The sequence below is a fragment of the Heterodontus francisci genome, chromosome 25 (assembly GCF_036365525.1).
Source record: "Heterodontus francisci isolate sHetFra1 chromosome 25, sHetFra1.hap1, whole genome shotgun sequence".
NCBI lineage: Eukaryota > Metazoa > Chordata > Chondrichthyes > Heterodontiformes > Heterodontidae > Heterodontus > Heterodontus francisci.
Window position 1 is genome coordinate 73,846,966 of NC_090395.1, and position 19,446 is coordinate 73,866,411.

The window sequence follows — 19,446 nt, forward strand, 5'->3', positions numbered from 1 at the left end:
ACTTTAACTTAGGAAATGGCAAACTGCCAATCACAACAGTGACCAGAGTCTCCAGGTCACCGAAAAACACAATTTCCAATGCAAAATGGAATGAGAAACATCGTCAAATATCATTAGAGATTTTTTTTAAACTCAATTGGAACAGTGTTTTCGAAGACTCAGCCAGCAGGCGTGTGTTGTCTGGAAGCCCAAGTGTGACGGTGAACCTGTTATCAACCCCTCTCCCTGCTCCAGCTTCATTTAAAAGACAGCAGCTGGGATCTGGATTCCGTCCAGGGCTGGCACGATCCAGAATTAGTCAGAAATAATTTTAATTGCTTTAAGCAGCTCAGGGGCTTTGGGCTCTCACTAAGTATCTTTGTTGAAGGTTGTCCGACCGTGTTGCCAACTCAGTCAGTCCCTGGCTCACCTCATGGTTGAGGAGAGGATTCCTGTACCCTAACCCCTGGTGCAGGGCCTGCCCACTTCCCTCCTGTCTCTCTGGGAAATCCAGTTATGACCCCCAACGCCAGTAGCTTTCCAGTTTAAATCTCTGCGTTCCTTTTGAGTACAAAAGCAAGGAAGTTATGATTAACCTTCAAAAATCACTGATTGGGCCTCAGCTGGAGGATTGTGTCCAATTCTAAGCCTCACAGTTTGGAAGAATTGTCAAGCCTTGAGGATGAAGAGGAGGTTGGCTATTTGTTGATAGAGTGAGATGATGTATGGTGGGAGGAGGCTCAAGTGGAGCATAAATACTGGCATAAACCAGTTGGGGTGTAAATTCGATGTAATTCTAGAATGATAACAGGAATGAGGGATGTCAGTTATGTGGAGACATGGGTGAAGCTGGGGTTGTTCTCCTTAGAGCAGAGTACTGGTGGTACATAATGGCAGCAGTGTGTACCATCTACAAGATGCACTGCCGCAACGCACCACATGTCCTTCAACAGCACCTTCCAAACCCGCGACCTCTACCACCTAGAAGGACAAGGGCCGCAGATGCATGGGAACACCACCACCTGCAAGTTCCCCTCTAGGCCACACATCATCCTGACTTGGAACTATACCGCCGTTCCTTCACTGTCGCTGGGTCAAAATCCTAGAACTCCCTTCCTAACAGCACTGTGGGTGCACCTACCCCACATGGACTACAGCGGTTCAAGAAGGCAGCTCACCACCACCTTCTCAAGGGCAATTAGAAATGGGTAACAATTGCTGACTTTGCCAGTGATGTCCACATCCCATGAAACTAATAAAAAAGAGAGAGATGCTTAAGGGGAAATTTACTAGAGGTGTTCAAAATCATGATAGAGTAAATAAAGAGAAACTGTTTCCACTGGCAGGATGATAAGTAACCAGAGGGCACAGATTTAAGATGATTGGGAAAAAAACCAAAGGTGACATGAGGAAAATTCTTTTCCTAAGCAGTGAGTTGTTGTGATCTGGAATGCGCTGCCTGAAAGTGCAGTGGAAAAAGATTCAATTGTAACTTTCAAAAGAAAATTGGATAAATACTAGAAAATGAAAAACCTGTAGGGGGAATAGTTAATTGAATAGCTCTTTCAAACAGCCAGCAGATGTAAAATGAGCAGAATCGCCACTTTCAGTGCTGTAGGATCAACCGTATGATTCTAACTGTTGCAAAAAGCAGAAGTTAAACTTACCTTCCAGAAACATGCAAATCTGCTTTACACTCAAGTCTGATCTGCTTAGAAAATCGGTTTTACCATCAGCTAAAGCCTCTGCCTTCTATTCACATGCAGTAGCTATCAACGGTGGTTCAGTTTGTAGCATTGTCACCTCGAAATCAGAAGGTTCAGGGTTCAAGTCCACTCCAGGATTTGAGCACAAAAACTAGGCTGTTACACCCAGTGAATTACTGAGGGAGTGCCACACTGTCAGAGGGTCAGTACTGAGGGAGGGCTGCACTGTCAGAAGGTCAGTACTGAGGGAGCGTGCACTGTCGGAGAGTCAGTACTGAGGGAGGGCTGCACTGTCAGAAGGTCAGTACAGAGGGAGAGCCACACTGTCGGAGGGTCAGTACTGAGGGAGTGCCACACTGTCGGAGGATCAGTGCTGAGGGAGTGCCACACTGTCGGAGGGTCAGTACTGAGGGAGTGCCGCACTATCGGAGGGTCAGTACCATGGGAGTGCTGCACTGTCAGAAGGTCAGTACTGAGGGAGTGCTGCACTGTCAGAGGGTCAGTACCGTGGGAGTGCTGCACTGTCAGAGGGTCAGTGCTGAGGGAGTGCCACACTGTCGGAGGGTCAGTGCTGAGGGAGTGCCACACTGTCGGAGAGTCAGTACTGAGGGAGTGCCACACTGTCAGAGGGTCAGTACTGAAGGAGTGCTGCACTGTCAGAGGGTCAGTACAGAGGGAGTGCTGCACTGTCGGAGGGCCAGTACTGAGGGAGTGCTGCACTGTCGGAGGGCCAGTACTGAGGGAGTGCTGCACTGTCGGAGGGTCAGTACTGAGGGAGTGCTGCACTGTCGGAGGGTCAGTACTGAGGGAGTGCTGCACTGTCGGAGGGTCAGTACTGAGGGAGTGCTGCACTGTCGGAGGGTCAGTACTGAGGGAGTGCTGCACTGTCGGAGGGTCAGTACTGAGGGAGTGCTGCACTGTCGGAGGGTCAGTACTGAGGGAGTGCTGCACTGTCGGAGGGTCAGTACAGAGGGAGCGCTGCACTGTCGGAGGGTCAGTACTGAAGGAGTGCTGCACTGTCGGAGGGTCAGTACTGAGGGAGTGCTGCACTGTCGGAGGGTCAGTACTGAGGGAGCGCTGCACTGTCGGAGGGTCAGTACTGAAGGAGTGCTGCACTGTCGGAGGTTCAGTACTGAGGGAGTGCTGCACTGTCGGAGGGTCAGTACTGAGGGAGTGCTGCACTGTCGGAGGGTCAGTACTGACGGAGCGCTGCACTGTCGGAGGGTCAGTACTGAGGGAGTGCTGCACTGTCGGAGGGTCAGTACTGAGGGAGTGCTGCACTGTCGGAGGGTCAGTACTGAGGGAGTGCTGCACTGTCGGAGGGTCAGTACTGAGGGAGTGCTGCACTGTCGGAGGGTCAGTACTGAGGGAGTGCTGCACTGTCGGAGGGTCAGTACTGAGGGAGTGCTGCACTGTCGGAGGGTCAGTACTGAGGGAGTGCTGCACTGTCGGAGGGTCAGTACTGAGGGAGTGCTGCACTGTTGGAGGGTCAGTACTGATGGAGTGCTGCACTGTCGGAGGGTCAGTACTGATGGAGTGCTGCACTGTCGGAGGGTCAGTACTGAAGGAGTGCTGCACTGTCGGAGGGTCAGTACTGAGGGAGCGCTGCACTGTCGGAGGGTCAGTACTGAGGGAGCGCTGCACTGTCGGAGGGTCAGTACTGAAGGAGCGCTGCACTGTCGGAGGGTCAGTACTGAGGGAGCGCTGCACTGTCGGAGGGTCAGTACTGAGGGAGCGCTGCACTGTCGGAGGGTCAGTACTGAGGGAGCGCTGCACTGTCGGAGGGTCAGTACTGAGGGAGCGCTGCACTGTCGGAGGGTCAGTACTGAGGGAGCGCTGCACTGTCGGAGGGTCAGTACTGAGGGAGCGCTGCACTGTCGGAGGGTCAGTACTGAGGGAGCGCTGCACTGTCGGAGGGTCAGTACTGAGGGAGCGCTGCACTGTCGGAGGGTCAGTACTGAGGGAGCGCTGCACTGTCGGAGGGTCAGTACTGAGGGAGCGCTGCACTGTCGGAGGGTCAGTCCTGTGGGAGGACTGCACTGTCGGAGGGTCAGTACTGAGGGAACGCTGCACAGTCGGAGGGTCAGTACTGAGGGAGCGCTGCACTGTCGGAGGGTCAGTACTGAGGGAGCGCTGCACTGTCGGAGGGTCAGTACTGAGGGAGTGCTGCACTGTCGGAGGGTCAGTCCTGTGGGAGGACTGCACTGTCGGAGGGTCAGTACTGAGGGAACGCTGCACAGTCGGAGGGTCAGTACTGAGGGAGCGCTGCACTGTCGGAGGGTCAGTACTGAGGGAGCGCTGCACTGTCGGAGGGTCAGTACTGAGGGAGTGCTGCACTGTCGGAGGGTCAGTACTGAGGGAGCGCTGCACTGTCGGAGGGTCAGTCCTGTGGGAGGACTGCACTGTCGGAGGGTCAGTACTGAGGGAGCGCCGCACTGTCGGAGGGTCAGTCCTGTGGGAGGACTGCACTGTTGGAGGGGCAATACCGAGGGCGCACTACACTGGCAGACGTGCTGTCCTTGGGGATGAGATGTGAAGCTGAGGCTCTGACTGCCCTCTCAGGTAGATGTGACAGATCCCGCGAGAGGTATTTGAAGAGGAACAAGTTGGTGTTCGCCGCAGTGTCCTGGGCCATTATTTATCTCTCAAGCAACAACACTAAAAAACAGATGATCTGGTCATTTATCTCATTGCTGTTTGTGGGAGCTTGCTGTGCGCAAATTGGCTGCCGCGTTTCCTACATTACAATAGTGACTACCCAGCAAAAGAAAAAGGTCTTCACTGGTTGTAAGGAGGTTTGGGACATCCTGCGATAATGAGAGGCTTTGCATAGACCCAAGATATTACTTTACACATAGCAAATCTGGGCCTGTTCCCCTTTAATCTCACTCACCTCCAGCGTACATCACTGCCAACATTATGGAAGAAATCCAAGACACCTGGCTGTCGGTGGATTCAAAGATGTCCTTGATCTCCTTGAAGAAGACGGTGATGGCTTTGGGGAAAGCATAGGAGAATCCGATCGAGATGAAAGATGCAAAGGTTACAGCCCAGCCCCATCCACCATCCGGGGGGGTATATCCCTGTGGCCCTCCAACTGCTGGAGGCATCCTCGTACCTCAAAAATCGCTGGAGCTGTGAGTTACTGAAAGAAAATGAAGAAAACATTAACAAAGGCAAAAAGAGCACGAAAACCAGACACCAGACACCAGACAACAGAGAACTTCTTACTTGCCAAGGTCGAGGAGGTGAATGATGTGAAATGGAATATTTCCTACCACAGGCCAAGGGCAGGAACAGTAAAATAAAAGCAAAATACTGCGGATGCTGGAAATCTGAAACAAAAACAAGAAACGCTGGAATCACTCAGCAGGTCTGGCAGCATCTGTGGAAAGAGAAGCAGAGTTAACGTTTCGGGTCAGTGACCCTTCTTCGGAACTGACAAATATTAGAAAAGTCACAGATTATAAGCAAGTGAGGTGGGGGTTGGGCAAGAGATAACAAAGGAGAAGGTGCAGATTGGACCAGGCCACATAGCAGACCAAAAGGTCACGGAGCAAAGGCAAACAATATGTTAATGGTGTGTTGAAAGACAAAGCATTAGTACAGATTAGGTGTGAATACACTGAATATTGAACAGCAGCAAGTGCAAACCTGAAAAAAACCCTGAAAAAAACAGTGGGTAAGCAAACTGAACAAACTAAGATGAAATGAAATAAATGCAAAAAAAGATAGTAAAAAATGTAAAAAAGAATGTAAAAAAAAGGAAGAAAAAATAACTAAAAATGACTAAAAATGAAAGTAAAATGGGGGGCTGTCATGCTCTGAAATTATTGAACTCAATGTTCAGTCCGGCAGGCTGTAGTGTGCCTAATCGGTAGATGAGATGCTGTTCCTCGAGCTTGCGTTGATGTTCACTGGAACACTGCAGCAATCCCAGGACAGAGATGTGAGCATGAGAGCAGGGGGGAGTGTTGAAATGGCAAGCAACTGGAAGCTCAGGGTCCTGCTTGCGGACTGAGCGGAGATGTTCCGCAAAGCGGTCACCCAGTCTGCGCTTGGTCTCCCCAATGTAGAGGAGACCACACTGTGAGCAGCGAATACAGTATACTACATTGAAAGAAGTACAAGTAAATCGCTGCTTCACCTGAAAGGAGTGTTTGGGGCCTGGGATTGTGAGGAGAGGGGAGGTAAATGGGCAGGTATTACACCTCCTGCGATTGCAGGGGAAGGTGCCCTGGGACGGGGACGAGGTGGTGGGGGTAATGGAGGAGTGGACCAGGGTGTCGCGGAGGGAACGATCCCTTCGGAATGCTGACAGGGGAAGGGAGGGGAAGATGCGACTGGTAGTGGCATCACGCTGGAGGTGGCGAAAATGACGGAGGATGATCCTTTGGATATGGAGGCTGGTGGGATGAAAAGTGAGGACAAGGGGAACCCTGTCACGGTTCTGGGAGGGAGGGGAAGGGGTGAGGGTAGAGGTGCGGGGAATGGGTCGGACACGGTTGAGGGCCCTGTCAACCACAGTGGGGGGAAATCCTCGGTTGAGGAAAAAGGAGGTCATATCAGAAGCACCGTCATGGAAGGTAGCATCATCAGAGCAGATGCGTCGGAGACGGAGAAACTGGGAGAATGGAATGGAGTCCTTACAGGAGGTAGGGTGTGAAGAAGTGTAGTCGAGGTAGCTGTGGGAGTCGGTGGGCTTATAATGGATATTGGTAGACAACCTATCCCCAGAGATGGAGACAGAGAAGTCGAGGAAGGGAAGGGAAGTGTCAGAGATGGACCATGTAAAGGTGAGAGAAGGGTGGAAATTGGAAGCAAAGTTGATAAAGTTTTCTAGTTCGGGGCGGGAGCAGGTATCCGCACCGACTGGGTGACCGCTTTGCGGAACATCTCCGCTCAGTCCGCAAGCAGGACCCTGAGCTTCCGGTTGCTTGCCATTTCAACACTCCCCCCTGCTCTCATGCTCACATCTCTGTCCTGGGATTGCTGCAGTGTTCCAGTGAACATCAACGCAAGCTCGAGGAACAGCATCTCATCTACCGATTAGGCACACTACAGCCTGCCGGACTGAACATTGAGTTCAATAATTTCAGAGCATGACAGCCCCCCATTTTACTTTCATTTTTAGTTATTTTTTCTTCCTTTTTTTTACATTCTTTTTTACATTTTTTACTATCTTTTTTTGCATTTATTTCATTTCATCTTAGTTTGTTCAGTTTGCTTGCCCACTGTTGTTTTCAGGGTTTTTTTTCAGGTTTGCACTTGCTGCTGTTCAATATTCAGTGTATTCACACCTAATCTGTACTAATGCTTTGTCTTTCAACACACCATTAACATATTGTTTGCCTTTGCTCCGTGACCTTTTGGTCAGCTATGTGGCCTGGTCCAATCTGCACCTTCTCCTTTGTTATCTCTTGCCCCACCCCCACCTCACTTGCTTATAACATGTGACATTTCTAATATGTGTCCGTTCCGAAGAAGGGTCACTGACCCGAAACGTTAACTCTGCTTCTCTTTCCACAGATGCTGCCAGACCTGCTGAGTGATTCCAGCATTTCTTGTTTTTGTTAAGGGCAGGAACAGCATGGGTGAGATAGACTCTGACCTGGAAATGCTTGATGGGACAGTGTTTTTTTTTAATTCATTCACAGGATGTGAGCATTGCTGGCAAGGTCAACTTTTATTGCCCAGTGTGAATTGTCCTTGAGAAGGTGGTGGTGAACTGCTTTCTTGATTACAACTCAGTGACAGTTAAGAGTCAACCACATTGCTATAGGTCTGAAGTCACATGTAGGCCAGACCAGGTAAGGACAGCAGATTTCCTTCCTTAAAGGACTTTAGTGAACCAAATGGGTTTTTACAACAATCCAGTAGTTTCATGCTCACCATTACTGAGACTAGATATTTATTCCAGATTCATTTAGCTAAGTTGAATTTAAATTCCCCAGCTGCCATTAGTCCAGACCCCTTGGATTAATAGTCTCAGTAACATAACCACTATGTTACCGTACACTCTTATAGAGGGAGCTTTACTCTGTATCTAACCCCATGCTGGACCTGCCCTGGGAGTGTTTGATGGGGACAGTGTCGAGGGAGCTTTACTCTGTATCTAACCCATTTTTTTCTTATTTTTTTCCTTTCTTTATATCTCTCTTTCTCCAGAAGCACCTCCTGCAACTGACTGCAGCACTGTCAGCTGCACCTCGTTGATGCACTCAGCACTCAAGATACCCAATCAGGCAGCAGCAAACCCAGTTTTTCTTTTACTTTTCTTTAGTGTTTGATGGGGACAGTGTCGAGGGAGCTTTACTCTGCTCTGTTGCACTGTCTGAGTCATTATAAAACTCAAATATTGACTCCTTTCCCAGAAGCTGAAGTATAACCTTTCACAAACATTTATCCCTTTTTTGAATATAAAGAACACTGAACTCAGAAACACTGGTTGCTATCCTTTCCTCTGCCCACTCTGTTACACAAATAATGGCCAACACACCCAAGCATTGGCACCAGGGCTACAGAGTCCAACAGTAACCCCTTCACTGCCATGTGTCAGATACACAGTCTCTAATCACAGGACACAGTGACAGGATCCATAACTCCAAAGTCCTCTATGAGATTAGACTTGCTGCAAATAATGGACAAAGATAGTCAGCAATGCACGGGCAGTCATAACAAACCTGAATTTATATAGCACCTTTAATGTAGTAAAACATCCAAAGGCGCTTCACAGTCGCGTTAGTAAACAAAATTTTACATTGAGCTCGATAAGGAAATATTAGGCAGGTACCATAAGCTTGGTTTTAAGGAGCATCTTAAAGGAGGATGGAGAAGTAGATGTAAACGGCTATGATATAGTCGGGATTACAGAGACATGGCTGCAAGGTGACCAGGGATGGGAAAAGAACATCCAGGGATATTCAGTATTTAGAAATGAAAGACAAAAAGCAAAAGCCGGTGGAGTTGCATTGCTGGTTAAAGAGGAAATTAACACAATAGTGAGGAAAGATATTAGCTCTGACGATGTGGAATCTGTATGGGTAGAGCTGAGAAACACTAAGGGGCAAAAAACGCTAGCGGGGGTCGTATACAGACACCCAAACTGTAGTGGTGATGTTGGGAATGGCATTAAACAGGAAATTAGAGATGCATGCGATAAAGGAACATCTGTAATTATGGGTGACTTTAATCTGCATCTAGATTGGGCAAATCAAATTAGTCACAATACCGTAGAGGAGGCATTCTTGGGAGTGGAGACCAGACGGTTTTCTGGACCAATACGTTGAGGAACCAACTAGAGAACAGGCCATCCTGGACTGGGTATTGTGTAATGAGAGAGGAATAATTGACAATCTAGTGGTGCGAGACCCCTTGGGGACGAGCGACCATAACATAATAGAATTCTTCATCAAGTTGGAGAGTGACGTAGTTGATTCTGAGACAAGGGCTCTGAATCTTAGTAAAGGAAACTACGAAGGTATAAGGCGCAAGTTGGCTGTGACGGATTGGGAAACATTACTTAAAGGGATGATGGTGGATATGGCAAACATTAAAGAGCACATGGATGAACTGCAACAATTGTTTATCCCTCTCTGGCGCAAAAGTAAAATGGGAAAGGTAGCCAAACCATGGATTACAAGGGAAATTATAGATAGCATTAGATCCAAGGAAGAGGTATATAAATTTGCCAGAAAAACAACAGACCTGAGGATTGGGAGCAGTTTAGAATTCAGCAAAGGAGGACCAAGGGATTGATTAAGAAGGGGAAAATAGAGTACGAGAGTAAGCTTGCGGGAAACATAAAAACTGACTGTAAAAGTTTCTATAGGTATGTGAGAGAAAAAGATTGGTGAAGACAAATGTAGGTCCCTTACAGTCAGAAACAGAGGAATTTATTATGGGGAATAAAGAAATGGCTGACCAACTAAATGCATACTTTGCTTCTGTCTTCACAAAGGAGGACACAAATATCATACCAGAAATGTTGGGGAACACAGGGCTTAGTGAGAGAGAGAGGAACTGAAAGAAATCAGTATTAGTAGAGAAATGGTGTTGGAGAAATTGATGGGATTGAAGGCCGATAAATCCACAGGGCCTGATAATCTACATCCCAGAGTACTTAAGGAAGTGGCCTGAGAAATAGTGGATGCATTGGTGGTCATCTTCCAAGATTCTATAGACTCTGGAACAGTTCATACAGATTGGAGGGTAGCTAATGTAACCCCACTATTTAAAAAGGGAGGTAGAGAGAAAGCAGGGAATTATAGACCAGTCAGCCTGACGTACACGGTAGTGGGGAAAATTCTAGGGTCCATTATCAAAGATTTTATAGCAGAGCACTTGGAGGACAGTGGTAGAATCAGGCAGAGTCAGCATGGATTTACGAAAGGGAAATCATGCTTGACAAATCTACTAGAATTCTTCGAGGATGTAACTAGTAGAGTTGATGATGGGGAGTCAGTGGATGTGGTCTATTTGGACTTTCAGAAGGCTTTCGACAAAGTTCTACATAAGAGATTAGCGTATAAAATTAAAGGGATTGGGGGTAGCGTATTGCGATGAATCGAAAATTGGTTGGCGGACAGGAAACAAAGAGTAGGGAGAAATAGGACTTTTTCCGAATGGCAGGCAGTGACTAGTGGGGTACTGCAGGGATTGGTGCTAGGACCCCAGCTATTCACAATATATAGTAATGACTTAGTTGAGGGAACTAAATGTAATATCTCCAGATTTGCAGATGACACAGAACTGGGTGGGAGGGTGAGTTGTGAGGAGGATGCAGAGAGGCTTCAGGGTGATTTGGACAACTTGAGTGAGTGGGAAAATGCATGGCAGATGCAGTATAATGTGGATAAATGTGAGGTTATCCACTTTGGCAGCAAAAACAGGAAGGCAGATTATTACCTGAACGACTATAAACAGAGAGAGGAATATGCAGCGAGACCTGGGTGCTCCCGTACACCAGTCGCTGAAGGTAAGCATGCAGGTCCAACTGGCGGTAAAAAAGGCAAATGGTATGTTGCCCTTCATAGAGAGTGGATTCCAGTACAGGAACAGGGATGTCTCTCCTCTTCCTATCTATGGCCTCCTTATCTCGAGAGGCAATGGATAAGCGCCTGGAGGTGGACAGTGGTGTGTGAAGCAGCGCCTGGAGTGGCTATAAAGGCCAATTCTAGAGTGACAGGCTCTTCCGCAGGTGCTGCAGAAAAATTTGTTTGTCGGGGCTGTTACACAGTTGGCTCTCCCCTTGCGCCTCTGTCTTTTTTCCTGCCAACTACTAAGTCTCTTCGACTCGCCACACTTTAGCCCCGCCTTTATGGCTGCCCGCCAGCCATATTGCTGCAATTATACAGGGCCTTGGTGAGGCCACACCTGGAATATTGTGTGCAGTTTTGATCTCCTTATCTGAGGAAAGATGTTCTTGCTATAGAGAGAGTGCAGCGAAGGTTTACCAGACTGATTCCTGGGATGGCGGGACTGACATATGAGGAGAGATTGAGTCGGTTATTATTATATTCGCTGGAGTTCAGAAGAGTGAGGGGGGATCTCACAGAAACCTATAAATTCTAACAGGCCTTGACAGGGTAGATGCAGGAAGGATGTTCCCGATGGTTGGGGAGTCCAGAACCAGGGGTCATAGTCTAAGGATACAGGGTAAACCATTCAGGACTGAGATGAGGAGAAATTACTTCACCCAGAGAGTGGTGAGCCTGTGGAATTCGCTACCACAGAAAGCAGTTGAGGCCAAAACATTGTATGTTTTCAAGAAGGAGTTAGATATAGCTCTTGGGTCTAAAGGGATCAAAGGATATGGGGCGAAAGCGGGAACAGGTTACTGAGTTGGATGATCAGTCATGATCATAATGAATGGCGGAGCAGACTCGAAGGGCCAAATGGCCTACTCCTGCTCCTATTTTTTATGTTTCTATGTAGAGAGGCGGAGAGGTGCAGAGACAGAATTCCAGAGCTTAGGACCCAGGCAGCTGAAGGCATGGCCGCCAATGGTGGAGTCTGGATTAGCACCTCAAGTGCCGAAATCTGCAGGGCTACGGACCAAATGCTGGAAGATGGGATTAGACTGGGTGAATCGCTTTTCAGCCAGCACAGACACGATGGGCCAAGTGGTCTCTTTCTGTGCTGTAAACTTTCTACGATTCTATGATAATGCTGGATCAATTAAGATCAGGAGCACACAAAGGGTAAGAATTGCAGGAGCACAGAGATCTTGAAGTGTTGTAGAGCTGGAGGAGATGACAGAGACAGGGAGGGATGGAGTGATTTGAAAACAAGGCTATGAATTTTTAAATCGAGGCATTGCCAGATTGAGAGCCAATGTAGGTCCGCTAGCACAGAAGAGATGGGTGAATGGGTCTTGGTGCGAATTAGGACACAATCAGCAGATGGATGAGTTTACAGAAAAGCTGCAACAAAGTTGTTGAGATCCCTGTTCAGGATGGAGGTGGTTGGTTGCGAAATTCACCTCCACATAGGAACTATTCCCAGATTATAACCTACCCAGATCCACCTGCCTTGCAGACTCCACCCAGACCAAGAGATAGAGACAGAGCAAGAGAGAGAGAGAGAGAGATAGCTAGAGCAAGAGAGAGAGATAGTCAGAGATAGAGAGGCAGAGTATGAGATAGAAACAAAGTGAAAGAGGTAGATGCGGAGAGGATGATTTCCCTTGTGGGGGAATCTAGAACTAGGGGGCACAGTTTCAAATTAAGGGGTCTCCCATTTAAGACGGAGATGAGGAGGAACTTCTTCTCTCAGAGAGTCATGATTTTTGGAATTCCCTTCCCCAGACAGCAGTGGAGGCTGGGTCATTGAATATATTCAAGGCTGAGACAGACAGATTTGTGAATTATAGGGGAGTCCCTGGTTATGGGGAACAGGCAGGAAGGTGTTGAGGCCAAGGTCAAATCAGCCATGGTCTTATTGAACGGCAGAGCAGGCTCAAGGGGTCAAATGACCTCTCCTGCTCCTAATTCTAATGTTTTTATAAAAACAAGAAATGCGGGAAACATCTTCTCCTTTGTTATCTCTTGCCCCACCCCTGCTTTATTTGCTTAAAACCTATTACATTTCATAGAGAGATACAGCACTGAAACAGGCCCTTCGACCCACCGAGTCTGTGCTGACCATCAACCACCCATTTATACTAATCCTACATTCCCTACCACATCCCCACATTCCCTCAATTCTCCTACCACCTACCTACACTAGGGGCAATTTACAATGGCCAATTTACCTACCAGCAAGTCTTTGGCTGTGGGAGGAAACCGGAACACCCGGCGGAAACCCACGCGGTCACAGGGAGAACTTGCAAACTCCACACAAGCAGTACCCAGAATCGAACCCAGGTCGCTGGAGCTGTGAGGCTGCGGTGCTAACCACCACGCCACTGCGCCAACCCATTTCTAACATTTGCCAGTTCTGATGAAAGGTCACAGACCTGAAACGTTAACTCTGCTTCTCTCTCCACAGATGCTGCCAGACCCGCTGAGTATTTCCAGCATTTCTTGTTTTTATTTCGGATTTCCAGCATCTGCAGTATTTTGCTTTTATTTTATGTTCTAATGAGAGAGCAAGAGAGAAACAGAACGACAGAGGGACAGAAAGAAACAGAGCAAGAGAGACAGTGAGAGAGAGGGAGACAGAACAAAAGAGAACGTGAGAAACAGTGAGAGAGAGAGCAAGAGAAAGAGAGACAGGCTCAGAGTGAAAGAGACAGAGAGAAATAAACAGATAGAGCGAGAGAGGCAGAGAGAAAGAGATGGAGTGAGAGAGAGAGAGACAGAGTGTGAGAGAGAGAGATAGAGCAAGACAGATGGTCATGGACAGAGTTAAAAACAAGAAATGCTGGAAATACTCAGCAGGTCTGGCAGCATTTGTGGAGACAGAAGCAGAATTAGCGTTTCAGGTCAGTGACCCACCATCAGAACATGTCATGGACAGAGCCCATACTAGTTGCAAAGACAGACAGATAATGGCACAGAAACAGTGAGGGAGATTCAGAGAAAGAGAGCGCAAGAAACAGAAAAAGGGAGAAAAAGGAATGCAAGCCTGGACCATCGGATTTCATTGAGAGGGTAAGAGTGGGCGGGGGAGGGGCATGACTAGGGTTGGGGGGGGGCGGTCATTCCTACACATATATGCTGTCAGCAGTTGTTTTCATGCATATTAATTTTGGTATTTCTAAACAGTCCCCACACTGGTCCAGCATAGCGGGAGCTGAGAATGCAAGTGAGACACTGTTGTCGTAGAACAATTGCCCCCTGGCAAACTAGAAACTAATTAAAGTTTCAGGAGAGCTGCTCCAATTACCGAGAAATAAAGAGGGTGCAATTTCAATATTCTGGAAAAGTTAATCATTTAATGAAGGAGTTAACCGTGCGGAATGCGTCAAATTCACCTCAAATCAAGCCAACAATCAAAGGCATCTCTGTGCCGTCTCTTCCCTGCCTCAGGGTTACTGAGAGGCCTGAACACTTTCAGAGACAGTCAGACTCTACTCTAGACTCTTGGTCTAGACAGTGGATGTCACCTGGCTCTTTGGTCATGGGGGGCATCAGCACTCAGCCTAATCTTGTCCTCCTCTGACACCACGGTTCCAGAGGATTATTTCCTGCTCCACTTATTGAAGCAACACTACCTCTTTCCCCCTGGCAAGACCAGGTAACTCAGCACAATCCTGGACCCTGAGCAGTAAATTTACACATGGAGGGGTCATCACTCAGTGACCGGTAATATCTCTGTGACAGGTGATGGTCAATTCCACACTGCTGTGTGTGTCTCTTCCTCTGCCTTTCCGTGTGTGTGTGTGTGTGTGTGTGTGTGTGCGCACTTCTCACTGTTTTACTTTGTCTCTGTCTGTCCCTGTGTTTGTGTTTCTCTCCATCTCAGTCTCTATCTGTCTGTGTGTCTCTCCCCTTGCCTGTGTCTCTGCAGCAGATCTGCCTTCCCATTCTGCCCCAAGTACTGGGGTGAGGAATTGCTGTGTGTGTTGTGCATGTTTGGAGGAGATGTCAGTGCTGTGTGATGTGTGCAAAGTGTAGGCCTCAGGCTTGAACAGTACAATCAGCCTGGGCAGCATCTGTATCCTCCACAGGAGCGTGGGAAATTCCGACTGGCAGTGCATTACTATGTTTAGAACAATCAGAGAACAACATTGCAGCAGTGAATGAGGCCACTCGGCCCAGTGTAACAGTGCTGGCTCTTCACTAGAACAATCCAGAAGGAAGTTCACTCCCCTGCACCTTCCCACCATAGCCCTGCATCCTCCTCTGCTTCAAATATTTATATAATTTTATCCTAAAGGAGGCAACAGTCTCTGTCTCAACACATTGCTGTGGTAAAGAATTCTGTGCTCCCACAACACTCTGCATCAATTTCTCCTAAACTCTCTATCTCACTCTCACTGTGATAACTTAAAATGGATGACTCTTTATTAAAACACCACAATGTTTCCTTTTTACACCCACAGGTTAGGTGCAGCAGTTTGCAGTAAGACTCAATCTAATATGTTCATCAGAAGGGGAAGACTATATCAGTGTGGAGCCAGAGGATCTGCCTGTGACATTCAGAAGCCTCCAACAAGGTTACATATGGAAAATTATTCGTACACACATTGGGCACATTTGTTAACAAAGTGCTTGCCAGGATCTCATTTCGGTTTAAGAACTAGATGGTCTGGTTTTTCAATGAATCATCTGGGATTTCTAACAGAAACACCAGAAAGCAGAGAGTGAATTTTCCCAATTGTACGCTGCTAGTTTCACCTCTGTATTGGGAGCAAAACGAACATTTACCCACAGGCTGATTTTTGCTTTGATCCCCGAGTTTTGTGAGCCAATCGTTATTAGGTTTTGCTGGGAATATTTATAAGAACATAAGAAATAGGAGCAGGACTAGGGCATAAAATCCCTTGAGCCTGTTCTGCTATTCTTTTAAGGTTGTGGCTGAGTTCCAATCTCAGCCCCACTTTCTGCCCTATAACCTCCTTATCAGCAAATCCTAGCCTAGTCTTTGCTGTGAGCTCTGACTGAGTCCACAGTGTGATCTATACCTGACCCTCAGCATGACATGTGGCCTCACTCTTACAGTGGCCCACATCCCAGCCTTTGCTGTGCTCCCACTGCCTTCCATTCATCTACACAATCTGGTGCTCACAAATTAAAAACGTATAGAAACGTAAGAAAGTTTTATGGCCAAGAAGTAGGCCATTCGGTGCTGAAAAGAGCTATTGAGCCTAACACCACCTTTCAGCTCTTAGACTGTTGCCCTCCAGGTTACTGTTCATTTTTTTTTAATGGTGAATTTCTATAATTTACAGAGTGTGATTTTCCTCAGCTTTTTTTCAGAGCACAGACTCTCACTGCCCTCCGGTTCCTCGACTAAGGTGACATGATTCATGTGGGAGCACAGGTAGTGAGTGTGGACGACCTCCTTACAGGGGCAGTAAGGACAACCTCCTTACAGGGGCAGTAAACTGACACGGAACACAAAAGTCCGAGTGTATCAGGCCTGTGTCCTCAGTACCTTGCTCTATGGCAGCGAGGCCTGGACAACGTATGCCAGCCAAGAGCGACGTCTCAATTCATTCCATCTTCGCTGCCTCCAGAGAATACTTGGCATCAGGTGGCAGGACTATATCTCCAACACAGAAGTCCTTGAAGCGGCCAACACCCCCAGCTTATACACACTACTGAGTCAGCGGCGCTTGAGATGGCTTGGCCATGTGAGCCGCATGGAAGATGGCAGGATCCCCAAAGACACATTGTACAGCGAGCTCGCCACTGGTATCAGACCCACCGGCCGTCCATGTCTCCGCTATAAAGACGTCTGCAAAAGCGACATGAAATCGTGTGACATTGATCACAAGTCGTGGGAGTCAGTTGCCAGCATTCGCCAGAGCTGGCGGGCAGCCATAAAGACAGGGCTAAATTGTGGCGAGTCTAAGAGACTTAGTAGTTGGCAGGAAAAAAGACAGAGGCGCAAGGGGAGAGCCAACTGTGCAACAGCCCCGACAAACAAATTTCTCTGCAGCACCTGTGGAAGAGCCTGTCACTCCAGAATTGGCCTTTATAGCCACTCCAGGCACTGCTTCACAAACCACTGACCACCTCCAGGCGCGTATCCATTGTCTCTCGAGATAAGGAGGCCCAAAGAACCCTGGCTAATTATTGTATCTATACTTTCTCAGCTCAGACCAGAGATGGAATCTGGAATAATGCCAGGAAGGGTAGTGAAACTGTCTCCACCAAAACTGAGACTGATAGATTTTTGTTAAGTTAAGAGTATGGGGGAGGGGGAGGGGGAGGGGGAGGGGGAGGGGAACAGCTGACTTCTGTTGCTACGTTCCTTCCTATGTGGTGTTTCCGGACTCTACTTCTCAACTACTCACTGAAGGGGAAAGACTGAGGACAATATCTTCAGTGGGTGGTTTAGTTGACTGAATGCTGAGTTTTATAAGTAACGCTGTCGCCTTCCACCAACTGCCAAAATAGACAAAGATCACCACACACTCCATCAAAACATAATGGTTCAAAGCATACACACCTGACCCTCCCCAAACAAAAATTCACCCCTTCTCCTTCAACACACTCCACAAACAACTACCCCAATACCCACAAACCCCCAAAATTAACCCCATCTCCTTCAACACACACAATAACCCCTGACACCTCCCCACCCCCCAACTCCACCCAAAGAGGCACACCCCTCTCCTTCAAGCCCTCTAACAATTACATATGACCCCCCCCCCCCCCCCCAACTATCCCAATACCATTCACTCCTGGCCCTCCAATAAGCATCAACAGCCCCCAGTTCCGCTATTGGATTCAGTATGGGAGAGTTCTGTGTCTGTACACGTGGCCCACATTAAACAACAGCAAGGAGCAGGCGGACAGCGGCTGAAATCCGGACTGAACAAAGCGGAGCCTCCAGGTTGCTGCTCAGAATCAGAGCCCAGGCAAAGGGGTCAAGTCAGTGGCTTGACTCCCGCTGTTAACCCTTGGGTGGCCGCTCCGATGGTACAAAGAGGAGCAGCTGTGACTGCGAGAACAGCTCTCAGCAAACAGTCTGTCCCGTCAATCCGACTTTCAAACAAAGCCCTGCCAGCAAACCTGCCAGCGAGGCAGCAGTCAGAGCAGGGGCTTGCATCCCGTTTAACCAGCATCTCCAAACAGCAAATAAAACTCAACTTTTCCAAGCTCACAGAGCGGGGGCGATTGGCAGTGATCAGGGGAACAGTGAAATCGAACAAGGCGACAGAGAGAGAGACAAAAAAAACTTGCACAGTGACAGAAAGAGATACAGAAAGTCATTGCGATCGGTGACAGTAAATTTGAGTGCAGTCTGGAGTTTACAAACCTCTCTGTGTGTCCTGGTTAGACTGGGCGCTAGTATTGGGTCTGTCTTCCTGTCTCCAGTCTCTGCAATGCATTGTTAAATCTACATGAAACGATGCACTAAGAGCCTCACTCCTCCCCTTCTGCTCAAATGTATTTCCATAGTAATTGCGTGAAAGACAGAAATGACGCCCTCCACCACTCCCCGCTTACACAAACAGGGCCGAACCCTCCAACATAGCAATTAACACATACACAGAAATTAATACTGCTTTCAAAAATACAGCCGTGTCCTGCCCTAATGTTACTGGGCTGGTAACCCAGAGAACATGAATGGAAATCTCACCATAGCTGTTTGCGAATGTGAATTTAGCTTTTTTTAAAAAAAATCTACAAAAAAAACTGGTATCAGAAAGTGCGACTAAAAAGCTGTTGGATTGGTGTTAAAACCCCAGTTAAGTTTAATTGGGGAAGTCCCTACAGCCCTAACCCAGTCTGGTCTCTATGTGACTGCAGTCTGTATCAATGTCAACTTGGAGCTGTTTTGAACTGTTTTGTTATGTATTTTTTGCACATTTTTATGAATAAAGTATATTTTTGGGGGGACGAAGAAAGCCTCCAGTCCCACACCAACCTGGTTGACTCTTAACTATCTCTGAAGTGATCGTGCAAGCAGCAAACTGCCACAAGTAATAACAGTGGCAGGAGATCACTCTGTATCAATTCCATTTACCCACCTTTTCTCCATATCCCTTAATGCCCTGACCCAATACAAATCTATGCACCTCAGTCTTGTATTTTGCAATTAACCCCTCACCCATCCCCTCACCCCTCACCCATCACCTCAGCCTCAACAGCCCAGATTTCCAGTATGCTTTGTGTGAAAAATATTTCCTTGATTTCACCCCGGAATACTCTGCTTCTAATTTTAAGATTGTGCCCTCCTGTTCCATTTTCTGCCAGCTACAAGAAATAGTTTCTCTCTATCTACCGTATCAGATCCCTCTATCATTTTAAACATTCCTATTGGATCATCCCTCAACATTTAAACTCAAGAAAATACAGAACTAATGGCACTGGGGGATGGACAATAACGGACAACCTTGTCAGCAACACCCACATCAATAGAATTAATTTTAAAAAATAGAGTGCTTGCTGCAGAATGCCTCCAGTTACCATAGGGTATCTGCCAAATCAGTTTACAACATCCACTGATAGCAAGTTGCAAACTGCCTCAGAGTGTCGCAATGTCCCTGCACAAAGAGACAATCTTACACCGCACAATTTGTCACATTGCCCTATGCAAGAACATCAGTGCACGTGCTTGTTCAATAGTCAGCTGTCTCTCTGTCAGCTGGTACCCAGAGATCAATGGGTTTTTATTGGGCAAGGGGTATCGAGGGTTA

At 47.6% G+C, this 19,446-nt stretch overlaps 1 protein-coding gene across 1 annotated transcript in view; it reads right to left on the minus strand.

The window, feature by feature from the left end:
- Positions 1–18,170, minus strand: part of LOC137383991 (monocarboxylate transporter 1-like) — a 51,155-nt gene extending 32,985 nt beyond the window's left edge. Inside the window, exons 1-2 of the mRNA XM_068057505.1 lie at positions 18,063–18,170; positions 4,579–4,830 (exon numbers count right to left, since the gene is read on the minus strand). Of these exons, the coding sequence (XP_067913606.1) occupies positions 4,579–4,795 (217 nt within the window). The 5' untranslated portion in view covers positions 4,796–4,830; positions 18,063–18,170. The remainder of the gene's footprint in view (positions 1–4,578; positions 4,831–18,062) is intronic.
- Between the last annotated feature and the right edge of the window lie 1,276 nt (positions 18,171–19,446).